This window comes from Pogona vitticeps, chromosome ZW-PAR (genome assembly GCF_051106095.1).
Source record: "Pogona vitticeps strain Pit_001003342236 chromosome ZW-PAR, PviZW2.1, whole genome shotgun sequence".
Lineage (NCBI taxonomy): Eukaryota > Metazoa > Chordata > Lepidosauria > Squamata > Agamidae > Pogona > Pogona vitticeps.
Genome location: NC_135800.1, coordinates 10,401,075 through 10,417,808, shown reverse-complemented (window position 1 = coordinate 10,417,808; position 16,734 = coordinate 10,401,075). Strand labels below are relative to the sequence as shown.

The following is a 16,734-nucleotide window of genomic DNA, read 5'->3' as shown; positions in this document are numbered from 1 at the left end:
TTTATTTATTTATTTATTTATTTATTTATTTATTTATTTATTTATTTATTTATTTATTTATTTATACATACATACATACATACATACATACATACATACATACATACATACATACATACATACATACATACATACATACCCCACCCACCTCGACAGATAGTCTACTCTGGGTGACACAACAAAGTTTAAAAACAATAAAACCAATAACATACAAAAATCCAAGATGTAAAAATATAGATATTAAAATACAGCAAGAGGGAAAGCCTGCCTAAATAGCCATGTCTTTAGTTTACAGTGGTGCCTCGCTTAGTGACGTTAATCCATTCTGGAAAAAACGTTGCTAAGCGAAAACATTGCTAAGCAAAATTAAAAAGCCCATAGAAACGCATTAAAACACGATTAATGCGTTCCTATGGGCTTAAAACTCACCTTTAAACGAAAATCCTCCATAGCGCCACCATTTTCGTTGCCTCTTAAGTGAGGAAAAACAGTGGGCGACCATTTTGTTTTCCTGGTGGCCATTTTGAAACTGCCGATCAGCTGTTAAAAAAGGGTCGCTTTGCCATGATCGCTTCCCCATGATCATCGCAAAGCGAAAAAAACCCATAGGTACATCGCAAAGCGATCGCTTTTGCGATTGCAAAAACTCCGTCGCTAAGCGATTTCGTCGCTCAACGGAGCGATCGCTATGCGAGGCACCACTGTACTTCTAAGGACACCCAGAGAGGGAGCCAAGCGGATCTCTAGGGACAAGTTGTTCCATAGCCAAAGGGCCACTGCCGAGAAGGCCCAGTTCCTCATTCTTTCCTTTCAGGCCTCCCTTGGCGTTAGGCCCCTCAATCGCCCGGCCTGGCTAGAACGAGTGTCTCTGATAGAACTGGGTGGGAGAAGGCACTCTGCCAGATTTTGAAGTCCTAAACCATTTAGGGCTTTATAAGTAATTGTAAGAACTTTGAAATCAGCGTGGAAACGAATGGGCAACCAATGCACGCTGGCCAGCATGGGGGAGATATGTTTGTGCCTTTTCACCCCAGTTAGAAGTCTGGCTGCGGCATTTTGCACCATCTGAAGTTTCCGCGTCAATCTCAAAGGCAGCCCCACGGACAGTGTATTACAGTGGTCTAATCTGGAGATTACAAGCGCATGGACCAAAGTGGTGAGCGCCCCCACATCAAGATAGGGACGCAGCTGGGCAATCCGCCGAAGGTGGAAATATGTGGAACGGACCACTGACGACACCTGGGTCTCCATGGTGAGCGCCGGGTCCAGATGTACACCCAAGCTGCGAACCTCATTCTTGGTGGTAAGAGTCATGCCCCCCCCAAAAGAGAGGGAATTTTCCCAGACCACAGATGTCTGGGGCACCCACCCGAAGGACCTCCGTCTTGCCCTTTCTTAGCAGAAAGGTGGGATATAGGGCTTCATGGCGAAGTGGCTAAAATGCAGTACTACACCCAAGACTCTGCTTACAACCTGAGTTCAATCCCAACAGGCTCAAGATTGACTCAGCCTTCCATCCTTCTGATGTCAGTGAATTTGACAGCCTAGCTTGCAGGGGGGAGGGGGGGAGAGACAATGTGTACAGTAGCTTGCATAATGAAACTAAACCACCCAGAGAGAGCCTTAAATGCTATGGGGTGGTAAATAAGAGGTACAGCTGGTTTTTCTATGTTAGATATAAATCTATGCTTTCTGATCCTACTGGTTACAATCTCCTACCCATCCACAGTATATGTGCAATAATCTGCCAACCGAGGGAACACTAGGTGCATGAACATCTTAATAAAATACACTAGTCATTAAGGTGTCACAAAAACGAGGACCACCAAATCTAGCTGAGGACATTCCTGGCGATTTTTTGAAGCAAGGTTAAATGTCTACATGCTGCTTTGCCCATCCAAATCCTGGTGAGAATACACAAGATCAATTCCAACCCTTCGATTCACCTCCAAACAGGAAAACACAGACAACCGCTCACACTTGGCGGCTATTTCTGCCACTCTCCTAAGCATATTGTATCCACTTTTCTTGCAGGCTGATGAATACATACCATAAATACCTGAATTAAGGGTGAAGTTTTCATCACGAAGCTGGACGGGCTTATCCCTGGCTTTCTTCCTTTGGAAAGGTCCACCTAAGTTGGCTTCTTGCCACTTTCAACAGATCCAAGTCCATTTTTAAGAAGTCAAATAATTCCACACAAGACATGTTAATGTTCAGTTGCCCCCGCAGCTTGGCTTTCTCAGTTCTACCACACGGGCTTTTTCTGCCCTCCTTGGCACGCAGTTGTGCCATCAATTGAAAACTCTCTCTCGCACACAGTAGGTATCAGACCGTCTGTCACCTCACCTGGGTTCACAAATCTTTTATAGTCATGGGCCTGGTGCATCAAACACGGAAGCGACACCATGCTATCCCGCAATTAACTGATTATGAAATGAAAGCAATTCTGATTTGCCCAGTGAGGACTGAGACAAGCTCATGTTAGAGCAAACAGCAAGTCTTTTCTTATCGATGTACACTTCTAGGTGGAGAATCATTATCTCATGTCATGAGGCTCACAGGTATGGGAAGGGTGAATAACTGTGTTTTATCCCCCCCCCCTTTGGTTATGCCATGGTGTCTATCTGATAACCTCCACCCATTTTTGATTTATGTTCTGCTCCTTTCAGGATGCTGTAACTAAGAACCTAAGCGTGCAATCTGAGGGTGAAAAGGGACTGTATTGGATCTCAACGGAATGGATTGCTTTGCCAACTTTGTTCTCTCTTAAAGCCATCCTTTCAGGAATCGCTGCAGCTTGCCCCCCCCCCCAAGAGTAAATGTGCTGCTGGGCCAAATTGGACCAGCTTGGGCACAGATCAGGATTGGGTTGGAGCCCTATTGCCCGTACATCGTGTGATTGTCACAAGTGGTTCATTCACCATGCAAAGTATTTCCCTGTTTGTTTGCACCCCATCTCTGCCCAATTCACACTGCAGTAGAGCGAGAGCACTGCCATTTATTAACTGTTTTAATACGATGTTTCATCATCATATAATTCCCTCAGAAGCTCAGTGCACATTGGAAAGTTGTTTTCTCTCTGAATTTTGGTTGTCGGCTTGTTGCGGAGCAAAGGTTCGTGAAAGTCTAAGAGAAAGTCCAGCAGCAATGTCTATCTTAATAATCTTGAGGTCACAGCCAAGGAATCTCCCGGACGAGGTGCAGAAAGAGAGAAGCAATGCAGAAGAGATAAACAAACCAAACAAGGAGACCAACAGCTATGTTTCTGACCATCAACAAACCACTGAAGCTTCCTGATGGCGGTTTATGGTGCTTCCTCTTTCCCTCCGTGTGCCTTTGATCTGTAATTAGGACTCTTTAAACAAGGTGTCTATGCTTTATTCTGGTGCTATACTTAAACTGCAGTGAAGACTCTGCTCACAACCTGACAAGCTCATGGAGCCGGCTCAAGGTTGACTCAGCTTTCCACCCCTCTGACGGCAGTAAATTCAGCATCCAGCATAATTAAATTGTAAACTGCTCAGAAAAAGCTTTAAGCCCTCTGCTGGTCTCTGCTTTAAAAAAAAAAAAGCAACGTGGTGGCACTGCGGGTTAAACTGCAGAAGCCTCTGTGCTGCAAGGTCGGAAGACCAGCCATCGTAAGATTGAATTCACGCAACAGTGAATGAGCCCCCGTCGCTTGTCCCAGCTCCTGCCAACATAGCAGTTCGAAAGCATGTAAAAATGCGAGTAGATAAATAGGTACCACCTCGGTGGGAAGGTCACAGCGGTGAGTGTCTAGTTGTGCTGGCCATGTGACCATGGAAACTGTCTTTGGACAAATACTGGCTCTACAGCTTGGAAACAGGGATAAGCACCGCACCCTAGAGTCGGACACGACTGGACTAAATGTCAGGGGGAACCTTTACCTTTGGCATCCTTCAGTCTCGAGGGATGAGGGTCACATGCTCTGAATGGAGGACTTGGAACAGCATCTCGTGTGGCTGAGAAGGCCAATTCCATACTGAAGACAAATACAATCTGTCCCCTCTCCAGCTCCCTGGTTTTGCTGTTTTTGGGTCTGCCTCTTTGCCTCGGCCTGCTGGACAAGGGTCTCTTCAAATTGGGACAGCCCATGAGGCACCATGTGCCTCCGGGCTGAACGCTCAGAGGTCAAGGTTTCCCATCTGTTCAGGTCCATTCCTAAGGCCTTCAGATCCCGCTTGCAGCTGTTCTTGTATCTCAGCTGTGGTCTCCCTCTGGGGCGATTTCCCTGCACTAATTCTCCATACAGGAGAACTTTTGGAATCCGACCATCAGCCATTCTCATGTCATGGCCAAGCCAAAGTAGATGTCACTGTTTCAGTAATGTATACATGCTACAAATTCCAGCTCGATCTAGGACTACTCTATTTGGAACTTTGTCCTGCCAGGTGATACCAAAAATCTGTTGGAGGCAACGCATATGGAAGGTGTTTAGCTTCCTCTCCTGCCATGCACAAAGGGTCCAGGACTCACTGCAGTACAGGAGTGTGCTCAGGAAACAGGCTCTATAGACCTGGATCTTGGTATATGCCGTCAGCTTTATTCAGCCATACTCTCCTTGAGTCTAGAGAATGCGCTTTCCCAATGCGTTTATCCAGCTCGACATCTAGGGAAAGGGTGTCAGATTGTTGAGCCAAGGTACACAAAGTCATGAACAACCTCCAATTTTTGTGTAGTGATGGTAAAAAACAACAACACACATTTTAGGAGCCTGGTGATGCAGTGGTTAAACTGGAGTCAAGACTCTGCTCATGACACGAGTTCAAGTCCAATCAGTTCAGGAAGCCGGCTCAAAGGTTCACTCCGTCTTCCATCCTTCCGAGGTCCAGAAACTGAGTGTCCAGCTTGCTGGAGGCGGGGGGAAGAAGTTGCCATGTGTAGTTTGCAGAACGAGATTGCAAACCACCCAGAGCATGCATGAAGCCCTGGGAGGGGGGGGGGGAAGAGGCAGCATATAAGCAGCCCTCTTTGCTTTTTGGCTTTGCTTTCTCTTTTTCTGCACTTTTAGCTGGAAATGCTTTTTTTTTTAAAGGGGGCAGGGGAGGGGATGACAGCAGAAGACCTCCTTCCCTCTCCTGGCCTTTCGAGACCAGAAGGACCAAGTCTTGGAGCCCATTTAAGGCTTTTAAACTCTCCCTCCACCTCCGTGTCTCTCACAGAAGTGGCTTCCTAAATCTTCCAGGATTTTTGCCCTCAGGAGATTCTGGATGAGTCCCAGAAAAGGAAAAAAAAAACGGTGGAAATTGCTCACCCTATACACTATATTATATTTGCATAATAACATTAAGCTATTAAGATGTTATTAGCTTTCAATGGCGCCCCCCAGGCCCTTGGTTTGGGGCTTCTCGGCGGCCAAGATCACGATTCCCGCCTTTTTTAATTTATTTTTTTGCGACCCCTCTGAGGAGAAACTGAAGCGGGAAAGAAAATTGCGCGGCTGGGAGGGGGGAGGTGAGAAGAGGGGGACGACGCGCATGCGCCCTCGGATCTCGTGGGAACAAGGGAAGGCAGCGGCTGCCGTCACTGCCAGTAAGGGAAGATGAGCATGCGCAGTCGCTCGGGGTGGGTTGGAGTCTGCGCAGTGAGAGCGGGGAGGATAGGCCACGTAACTAGCAGAGCGGGGACAATCCATAGAGCAAGACGCGCGGGGTGTGTGTGTTGGAGAGAACCCTAGAGATTATTCGACCTGGCGCGAACCTTTCTCCCATCTCCCTCCCGTTGAGAAGATTTTAACACATCCCAAAAGAAACATTTTAAATTTGAATGCTTGATTGGTCACCGAGACTTGTGCCTATCCGGGAGCTTCCCCTTCCCCCCCCGTTCCCTCATGCGGATGTTCGAAGTCTTTTCCGTAGACAAGCGCGTGCCCAGAGCGGCCTCGCGGCTGGCCGGAAGCGCATTTGACGAGCCCCCGCCCCAGCCTATCAGCGGCAGAGGACGAGAAGGCGGAGCCGGATCCCGCCGTGGGGGGGGTTGGGCCAGGCGTTTCGTTTCACATGACCAAGTCACCTGACAGCCGCCCAGCCGTCAGTTCATTCCCTGAGTGAGAAGAAGAGAGGCAGGGACGCCGATCCGTTGCGGAGGCGGCAGGTCGGTCGGTCGGTCGGTCGGTGGGAGAAGGCCGAAGGAGGGAGAGAAGGGAGCCGGCAGGAGCTTGCCTGGGAGCCCCGCGCCCGACGCCGACGCCGCCATGGCCAGCCAGTCGCAGGGCATCCAGCAGCTGCTGCACGCCGAGAAGAGAGCCGCCGAGAAGGTGGCCGAGGCCCGGAAGAGTACGTGGCGGTTGGGGTTAGGGTGGGTGGGCTTGGGAGGGAGGCCCCGGGGGGGGGGACCGTTTCCCTTCACCAGTCAGTCAATTAATATCCTATTATTATTGGTATGATTGTTGTTATTGCTTTTACTGTTGTTGTTTATGGTGAGGAAGTCATAGTCATTAATTACCAGGATTCATTGACGGGTATTTTGCATTAGCTTATCTTTTTCTTGGGGGGGGGGCTCAAGGACTTCTCCTGCCTTCTCTCCTCTCTTCCCAGCAGCCCTGGGATGTCGGCCAGGCTGAGGAGAGAGTCATGAGGGGAAAGCCCTCTGAGTAGCATGCCCTCAGTTCATCGTACATTCGTTTTTGTTATTGTTATTATTGCTGAGTTGCTGCGTTTTTAGATCTTCTTGCATTGTGGGGGATCAGTGGTAATTGAGCAGATAGGCGGGATATAAAATACTGTAAATAAATAAACAGGACGTCTCCTGCCTTTCCTGGGTGCCTTCCCAACAGCCCTGTAAGGTAGTCCAGCCTGAGGGGGAGCCACAGAGGAAAGCTCTTTGATGAACATGTTCTCCGGTCATCTGTTATTGATTGAGTCATTGTTAATTCTTTACTGGTTAGTTGCATTTTTAGATCGTCTTGCTTTGTGGGGGTACCAAGGAGGTGCGTGGGAATTTTCCTGTCCTCTCTTGGGCTCCCCAGCCATTGTGTGAGGTCAACCAAAGCGAGGGGGGGGAGGAGTGTGGATGGCCCTGGGTCACCCTCTGAGCTTCAGTGGCAGAGTGAGGGGTGGAATCCAGGCTTCCTGAGTCGTAGTCTAAAGAACATGTGGCATTAACTTTCCTGTTTTTGAGCATCTCTTTGTTCATTGTTGCTTTGGCTTTGAAAAGCCCTCATTTTCCTCTTTTAGTTTTGAGTTCTGCATTTTGTCTTTTCCCTAGTGAGCAGAAGGCTTCTGCTCATTTCTTCCTGTAGCTCATTCTCACGTGGTGAGAGGTTGATCAGAGGGAAGGAGAACGGCGAGCCCAAGATCCGCCAGATGGCCTGTCCTGTTTTAATGGGACATACGGCCGGGTGTGGGCGGGAAATGTTATCCAGCCAGGAGCTGCAGTAAATCCGTGTATATGTACTTGTCTGTTTTCCCAGTGAGTTCAAAGTGGCATCCACGGTTCCTTCTTTATCCTGACAGGCCAAGCTGAGAAGATCTCTTAAGTGACCCACGGTTGGTTCCTTGGTCAAGGATCTTGAATCTGGACCTCCAGAGACCTTAGTCAACGCTGTAACCAATTGTACCACACTGGCCTTTGTCTGAAGGACTAATAGCCACCTTGTTTGGCAAATTACACAGTGCTTCATCATATGACCATGAGTAGCTAAAGCTATACTGCTGAAATTGGTCAGCTAGTCCTTCATACTGCTGGGTCTCGGGGGTGCAGGTCTTTCTGAAGCAGCTTGCATCAAAGCTGTAATGTTGCCTGCAAAGCAGTGGCCGAGATGCAGCCGTGCATTGCAAGACCTGGAGTGGATTACACACACACGCTTTTTATCGTGGGCCCTCATGCAAGTAGTACTCTAGTCTCTTTTGAAGCAGAGGTGGTCATGGTGACGGCTCCCATAGACCCAACTCCTCCTTCCCCTGGATATTCGCAGAACAGAGGCAGCTGCCTCAGGGTGCATTAACAAACAGTTCTGTAGCAGTTCTCATTTCCAATGAGAGCTGACTCTGTGTAAAGTAAATGGCTTTTAATTACCAATTCCAGACCAAGCTACCCCCTGATGCTTTGCATTATACCAAGATTAACTGGTATTATGTAGTTGCCAGGAAAATCTATTATTCCTTACAAACACCCCACAGCTATTGTGATGACTGCGTCAGCTCAGTGGATGTGAACAAGGTCAATCATGTCATCACTGCAGATCTAAAGTTCCCTGCACACCAGTTCTGTGAGCATTGATCTGGTTATTTATTTATTTATTTATTTGATTTATACCTCGCCTATCTGGTCGGCTGGTTAGACAGTGAAATACCAATAAAGCCACTGTGAGGAGCATGGTTATAACTGGACAGCTTTATTTACATGGAGCTGGCAAGCAGTGGAAAGAAAAAAAATATCTGTCCTTGGTGTCTCCCCTTAATAAATGTCACTAGATGGAACCTCTTTGAAAAAGGTGGCTAAAAGCAGATTAAGTTGGTGCCTTTAAGGAGGGGGGGGAAAAAAAGCAAAAAATAGAGCAGAGCAGTGGTCAGGCCGTATTAATCAGAGAGGAAATCTTGAAGCCTGAGTCGGCTGCTGTTGACTCAAATTGTAACTTCTGCTTTTGTAATTATTTCCAGAGCAATAGAAACCGTTGCTTTGTTGTGCCGGGAACACACATGCTTGTGGCATTTTAAGGACTGCAAATGTGAAACCTGAGGGTATAGTTCGTTATTCTCTAAGGTGCCAAAGAATGCTGTGTTTCTTCCTCTTTTGGTTACCAGAGGGGTAAGCACCGTCTGCCATCTGCGTAGCTTGACAGTCTTATTCTCAGTTTCTCTTCTCTGCAATTTGATAATATGAACAGATTCTAGCCTGTGAGGTTTGTTGTGGTCTGCTGAGTTTCATGGTATGTGCAGATGCCATCCTGTGTCTCATTGTGTCTGATTCTGTTTTAAATAAGTGAAGCTGAGCAGTGGTCTCAGAAAGGTGGTTGAAAATTGAGGGGGACACCTTTGCTGAGATGCCTGAAAATGGGCAAATCAGGAGCATCGGGCTCAAGTAAAATACTTGTGTTTGGATTAGATCCTGATAGGGGTTGGTGTGTGAAAAACAGAGCATACCCAGATCCCACCCACCCTAGGTCTGTGAGCAGGGGGAGGGTGAGATAAAGTGGGTTGCTTTGACACCAGAGTGGATGGAAGCACCTCTTGGGAAGACTTGCTAATTAGGAAGCGGCAGGCTAACCCACATTCTGAAACTGTAACGACCCCCTCCCTCTGGCTGAGGACAGCGATTCTGGCTGGATAGGTTAGCTCAGAGGAGCAGAAGATGAGAACATGATGGAGGTGGCTTTTCCTGCGGCCCTAGAGACCGGCACGGATCCTGCACGTCTCTGCTCAGAACTAAGTTCCGCTGAGTTGACATGATAACATTTGTTAGATGAATAATGTGGGGCTAAAAAGAGAACTGAGATACAGCAGGTTTTTGGAGACAGTGAATGTAAAGGGGTGAAAAAACTGCTGTCATCATAGGCTTCAATCCAGTTAAAATGTATTTTTAGTTTCCTTTTGGATTTCCGAAGGGAGACCTACGAAAGCCCAAACTTTTTTTTTTTACACCTTTGGCTGACAACCTCTTCTGCTGTGTGGGTGGCATTAAAACCTCCGTTTTAACTGGGGGTTTCTCTACAAAATGTGCACTTCTTGTACCTTTCAAATGCCGCGCTAAGGTGACTTCGGTGGGGGTGGCAGTACCAGCCTCGTGTGTGTGTGAGAAAAGGCCCCGTTAGCCTCTCAGGCAGACCAAAAAGGCCAGGGCCTTGGCTGCATTCAAGTCAGGGCTCTGATTTGCCGCACGGAAGCCGTTCCAAATAAAAGCAAAAAGCTATTTCCCTTCTGCCGCTCCCCATTAGCCCAGCCCTTGACATCTTTAAATGGCGCCGTGCCCCCCGTGCGAGGATCTGAAAGCCCTGGCAGAGCCGCTCGCTGAATCGATTTTTCACTTTAATCCACGATAAGCCTCTTACTGTCTTAGATACCTTAACCCTCTTGCCTTCTCTCTCTCTCTCTCTCTCTCTCTCTCCCCAAAAAAGGGAAGAACCGGCGGCTCAAGCAAGCGAAAGAAGAAGCTCAGGCTGAAATTGAGCAGTATCGCCTGCAGAGGGAGAAGGAGTTCAAGGCGAAGGAAGAAGCGGTGGGTGTTGTTTGTGTGTCCAGCAGCTCTTTTTCGTCTGCCTGTTCCTTTGTTACGTTGGCCGCTTGTCCCCTTTAATCGTCATCACCATCTTAGAACGGCAGAGCTGGAAGGGACCCCTAAGGATCATCGAGTCCGTCCCTTGTCAAGGAGCCACAACGTGAGAATCGAACTCCCAACCTCTGGCTCTGCAGCCAGAGACCGAAACCTATTCTGAATACAGATGGGGATGAATCACTGTCTTGATTCATGGGTCGTCAAGATTGACAACCCTTGAATTTCCACCCAGTAAACTGATGAATCACAAGTCAGTTTGTTGGTCTGTAGGGCTGTCAAAAAATAAAAATGCTGAGCCTCTGGCTTGCTTTCCACTGCCCTGTTGCTTCCCTTCCCTGCTCCTCCTCCACTGCTGGATCGTAAGCTAGATGCCAGAACAGTGGTTTCTGCTCCGGCAGCCTAGCTTCTGTTCCATTGCAAACAGCAAAGCTTCCCTTCGGGCGGCCAAGTGGCTTGCCTCTCTGTCTGAAGTCCATGTGAATCAGCTGGTCTGTGGGGCCATAGAAAGTGGAGGGGATTCCCCTGGATCATGCTTCCCCTGCCTGTCTATGCTGATCCGTGAGGGCATAGGCAGAGATAGGGATGCATGGATGAATATCAAAGGTGTATATTCATGCCTTTGTATTCAATGGAGTCTCCGGATTTCATGAATAGCAAGGGACGAATATCTGACGAATCAGTGGTATTCAGCGAATATCATAAGAACCTAAGAAGACCCCTGCTGGATCAGGCCAGGGGCCCATTGGATCTCACTGGGACCCCACCAGTTGCCTCTGGGAGCACACGGATCTATGAGAGACCGGTCTCCTGATCCCTCTCTTCCCCTCCATCTGGCATTTGGAGGGACCTTCTTTCGAAGCCTGGAGATTGTACATCCCCATCAGGGCTTGTAACCTGCGATGGACATTTCATCCAGGGCATCTTTTAAGGGCATCTAGGTCAGATGCCATCATCACATCCTGTGGCAAGGAGTTCCCCACACTAACAAAATATTTTCTTTGGTCTCTTCTCACTTGCAAGACTCGATTTGAGTGGAACCATTTCAGTGGCCTCTCCAAGCCTCTGGAACTTCCTTCCACAAGAGAAGCTGCCCTGGCCCCCTCTCATGTGTTCCTTCCACCACCAGCAGCCAAAGACCTCTTTATCCAGGCAGGGTTTTTTAAAGGACTCTGGCTTCTCCCCACCCTTTTTGTTGTTTAATTTCACTTGCTTTTCTTAATGTTTCTAACCTGCACTTGGAAACCACAGCTGATTTTACTGCATTCTTAATATAGCTAAACAACAAGTACCACTGAAAAAGACAGTAAATTGTGAATATCGAAGTCTTTTTAGTAGAACTTGCATTTTAACTCTACGGTGAGCTGTCGTGGGTACCCTCTTTGGGGAAAGATCTCTCATAAATAAAAGATAGGGGAGCGAAGTGATCGTGGCAATGGCCACGTTCAGAAAGTGCTCTTCCGAATGCACAACTAGGCCAGTAACTGAAAGTAATTGTTTTACAGTGGTGCCTCGCTTAACGAGCGCACCGTTTAACGACGAATCCGCATAGCAACGCGTTTTTTGCGATCACATAGCGATGTTTATAGGCTAAACATCGCATTGCGATGATCGGTAAGCGTTTCTTGAACAGTGGTCCCCAACCATGGGCCTCCAGATGTTCTTGGACTTCAACTCCCAGAAATCCTGGCCAGCAGAGGTGGTGCTGAAGGCTTCTGGGACTTGTAGTCCAAGAACATCTGGAGGCCCAAGGTTGGGGACCACTGCTCTTGAAGGCCTCCAGCATTGGAGCGCTCTCCTGAGGTCACTGTCTCCACTGTTTTACTATTGTAACAATTATGAAGTTTTTCCTGATATTCAGCTGAAATTTGGCTGAGCCCATTATGGTGTGTCCTGCACTCTGGGTTGATTGAGAATGGATCCTGCACCTCCTCTGCAGGACTACCTTTCAAGTCTTTGAAAAGTATTCTTCTCTCTCCTTTCATTCTTCTTTTCTCAAGGCTAAACAAGCCCAGTTCTTTCACTCTTTCCCTTATAGGGCTTGGTTTCCTGGCCCCTGATCCTCCTTGTTGCCCTTCTCTGAACTTGCCCTAATTTGTCAGCCTCTTTTTTTTTTAAATGTGATGTCTGGAACTGGGCACAACCCTCTTAGATGAGGCCTAACCAGTGCTGAATGGAGGGAGGCTAGTACGGGATTTGGAGAGCCTGTACGAGATATTGCTTTATTTTATCTATTTATAAGTATTTAGCTATTATTTCCTGCCAAATATTCTGTAGCAGTATGCAATGAAGCATACAACGTTAGAATGGGATAAATATATAACATCTAGGCTATGCACAAGCCGGCGGGATAGCTCAGTGGTTTAGCTCATCTGGCTGCAGAGCCAGAGGTTGGGAGTTTGATTCCCCACTTGTGCCTTCTAGGAGAAGAGCCAGCCTGGGTGGTCTTGGGCCAGCTGTACCATCCCAGGGCAACCCCAAGAGAAGGGAATGGTCAACCACTTCTGCGTTTTCTCCCTCTCATTATTGATTTAGGCTATCAGTTTCAACCCAGGTTTGCTTTTCCATGTACCACTTCGTTTAGTACATGCTTTCTTTTCTCCTCCTGGTTTTTCTCACGGCATTAGGCTCTCGGTTCCCACGGCAGTTCCACCACCGAGGTGGAAAAGGAGACCCAGGAGAAGATGATGGTTCTGAACAGCAACTTCCAGAAGAACCGGGAGGAGGTGCTGACGACCCTCCTGAACTTAGTCTGTGACATCAAGCCGGAAATCCACATGAACTACCGCATCAACGGGTAGAGGAAGGTTTTGGCCTTCCGGAAGTGTTAAGCAATACCGGCTCTTCCTTGGCCCCTTCTTCTGTCAACGTTTCAAACTTATGTCCAAGACTTGTAGGTGACTCTTCCTGCTGTTGGATTTTTTTTGTGTAGCTTGTTCCAATACATTAGTTCGTTGTCCGGAAAGTGTATTTATGGTACAGGGGTTCAAGAGAGAAAGTGAATACTGGATTATTTGTGAAAGGTTTGGAATGGACCTCTCCACAGTATTTGGAGGTCAAGATGAGTGGGAAGGGTCAGTCCGGCTGTTGTACTATATACCTCTTAAACTTAGAATGTGTGAATTGGGTCCATTTTAGCCTCCACTTCACCCGAAACATAAGTGTAGAGGTCAAAATCGTGAATGTTAAGTTAGAATGACCAACTGGACTCCCAACAGTGTTTTGAACGAGGGTCTGTTTGAACAGCCACACACTCTGTCTGTCCTCCTGTTTGACTTGAATCTACCCTTAAAGGTGCTTGAAGAAAAGTAAAGAACTTATTGAACTTCAGATTAAGGTGTGTTTTTTTAACCCCCCCCCTTCCTCCACTTGAATCACAAAATATCTGACGATGGAGTCCTCGGATGTGAGTTACATTTATTTCTGGTGTTTATGGTTGAACATAACGGGCGAAATCAGCTCAGCTGATGCTGGTGGGCTGCTGTTCGTATCCATCGGAGCCAGTGCCGAAGCGTGACTCTGTCTGACCTGAGCAACGCCTGCCATTCCTTGGATAAGCTCTTGTTATGTTAGCAGTTGTGGTGCCCCAAGGCCTCCCTAAGGAGCGCCAAGCACTCAGTCAGAGAGTTCGACAGGCCATTGATCTTTGCGCTGAGGCAAGTCCCAAGACCTCAGCCATGCATAACGTAAGCCCCTTGAACCAGTCTGACCTTAAAAAGAACAATTTACATTTACTCAGTACTTTGCAAGTACAGACACATGGGCTTTGTGATTCCTCAGAACTCGCAGCAGCTCAGTTAGGTAGGACTCTTAATGATAGCTAGTTTGTGGCCCTCTCCACCTCCTGGATTTAGCCAGACCCTGCTGTTCAAGAGACTAGTCCTTTTGTAAGAATGTTTAATTTTTTTAAAAAAATTAGAATAATAGAGTTTCATAGCATCAGTTTATATTGCTCAAGCTTAAGCCTAAAGAACATACTCAAAGATTGATACAGTTAAATAAAAAAACTAGTTCCCCATTAAAATAAAAAACACTATGAAGATGGGCTAGCCCCACCTCCTCCTTTCTCTTTACTCACATTTTCTCTCCTTCAAACCACATGCTCAAGTTCTTTCTCTCGCCCATCATCATGGAATTGAACTTTTCCCACATAACCCATCGTCCATTTCCTACATTCTCTAACACTCTAACCCTTCTTGACACTTCATGGCTGTTAACAACTTAGCCTCAAGGGGCTGTAACCCCTTCCACCGCCCTCAATTCCCATGAAGATTCAGGTATTTTATCTCTTCTCCCAATAACTTGGAACGTTGAGTCTTCCAGGGGCTTCTTTGTCCGACCTTCAGCTTTCTCTCGAACCACGCTGTATCGGTCTTCAGAAAAACACTCTCATAGCACTTAGAAAAACACATTCCAATGTTTCTCAAATCATCTTCACATAGAAGCTCTCTAACTCCATCTTACATTTCTCTGACTACATAGCCCACCCTGTGTCAACACCATCACAGTAGTGACAGTATTTTTGAAGAGCCAGGATTTCACTGGCTTTCAAACAACACAAAGCTGGGGAAGGCAGTAAGTTGAGGTCACTTGGGAAGCGATTGGATTTTTGTGGTAAGATGGGGTTGTTTTAATAGCCGTTGTCTTAAATCTCAGGGCCAGGCTTAAAATCCTGAATTGTCTAGCAGGAGTGTGAGATACAACACTAGAAGGGACTGCCAGAAAGACAAACCAAATCAAGCTTGAATGATGAGGGGGAAAAGGTTGAAAGTGAGGTTTGTCCTCCTTTGGGGACATCACGAGAAGGCAGGATTCTTGGGGGAAAAGACCATCGTGCTGGGAAAAGTCAAAGTCGCCATGCGTCAGAGGTTGGCTTGATGACACCTAACAGCAATAACAACATAGCAGGGATGGGTGGCTGTAGTTCTTCAAAGGGTTTGAACCCGCAGCATCTTAGTCATTAACAAGGTATCCCTGGGGACTGAGGGCTCAAAATGTCTTGTGCTTGCCTGAGTTGTACAGGAGGACATGTTTATTTAAAAGGCTATTGGGACTGAACATGATGTCTCTAGGCGTTGCCATGAGGAAAGAAACGTGAAGAAATTCACTGGGGCCAATAATGTGACTTTCCTTCTACACCTTTTAAGTCTGTTATCTTCTCGCCCAGCCCTCTTTTTCCGCCTCTGGTTCTGGTGCTTAAACTTAAAACTTGAAATGATCATTAAAAAAAAAATCACCCTTGGAAACATTGTGTTTCACATATGGGAACACTGTAAAAGATCTAAAAGATACCAGTGAGAAAAGAAAAAGAAACATAAACTTCAGCAAAGTGATGCAAGATCTGGCTGTGAGAATAGAGCCATTTACCTCAGGGGAATGGATCTCTTTATGATGGGTGTGTTATTAAAATAGTCTTTATTTTTCACTTTTTCCAAGGATACATGAAGGAAACCGATCGTTGTGAGGCTGTAGGCTGTACCGCTTTTGTGAGGAGAGGGTTGCAAGAAACTGCCGGCAACCTGAGATAACATCACAGTGCATGATTTCACTCAGCGAGAGGGTTGAGAGGCTTCTCGGGGGACCAGAAGCATTCAGATCCGCTTCCTCCATCCGCTTCCTCAACCGCGTGCAAGGCGCCTTTGATTTCTTTCAGTCAGTTTCAAACCAGTCCGTCTCTGTCGTCCCACTTGTTTCTTGCTTCTGCCAAGCAAGAGCTTCTGTTCGGCGGCTGCCCTCTGAAATCTTAGGGTTAAAATCCTGGGTTCTGGGATGGTGGAGGGCAAGCGGTGCCCTCCACCAACCTAGCCGGTAAAGAGACATTGTAGGAACGACCATCTCAAAAAAAACATCTGGAGGGGCATGCTTACTCATCTGGGCTCTGTGGGAGCAGAATGTTATTTAAGCAGGGAATGGTGGTAGCTGTTTCAGAGTGGATTTTTTAAAAATTATTTCTGTTATGGACAGCTTCAACCACACTTTCTGAAGCCTTGATTCGTGCTGTCTCGGACGTCTAGGAGCGGGCGTCTTAACAGCCTCTGGGGTCCCGGATTCAGGACCCACCGCGTTAAGAATGATGCAGCCTTTTCCAGCCAGCGAGCTACAGGCCTGAAAATGGAAATCCACACAATAGATGTGTTTAAAAATAAAGTTATTCAAATAAGTTTTTTATACTGCCCGACATAGTGACGATATAGTAGCCATTCCCAAACCACCCCCGAGGCTGGACAGAACTCCAAAAATAACAACAGATGCCAAAATTATAATCCAGGTCGATAATCCAAAAATTAGTGCTTAGTGGAACGAGACACCCCCCCCCCAGCTCTCTTACAAGATTGCTAAGGTGCCATTTGTACAGGGTACTCCCTAAGGGATACCTTGTTTGGTTCAAAGTTCAAATTCTCTGTTCAGTTCAAAAGGAGGAATGGATGTCTCCAGAGTCGGGATCCCGGGGAGATCTACCTGCCCCCCCCCGTGCAGGTGCCACTGAGCGCTATTTATTTA

General features: G+C 47.1%; 2 protein-coding genes across 2 annotated transcripts in view; both read left to right on the top strand.

Moving 5' to 3' along the window:
• The window catches only part of LOC144585147 (uncharacterized), a 122,348-nt gene that overhangs the window by 40,907 nt on the left and 64,707 nt on the right, over positions 1-16,734 (top strand). The window lies entirely within an intron of this gene.
• ATP6V1G1 (ATPase H+ transporting V1 subunit G1) lies at positions 6,055-13,563 on the top strand. Its single transcript, XM_072984583.2, has 3 exons — positions 6,055-6,299; positions 10,079-10,179; positions 12,861-13,563. The coding sequence occupies exons 1-3, from the start codon at positions 6,218-6,220 to the stop codon at positions 13,032-13,034; spliced, it is 357 nt and encodes a 118-aa protein (XP_072840684.1). The 5' UTR covers positions 6,055-6,217; the 3' UTR covers positions 13,035-13,563.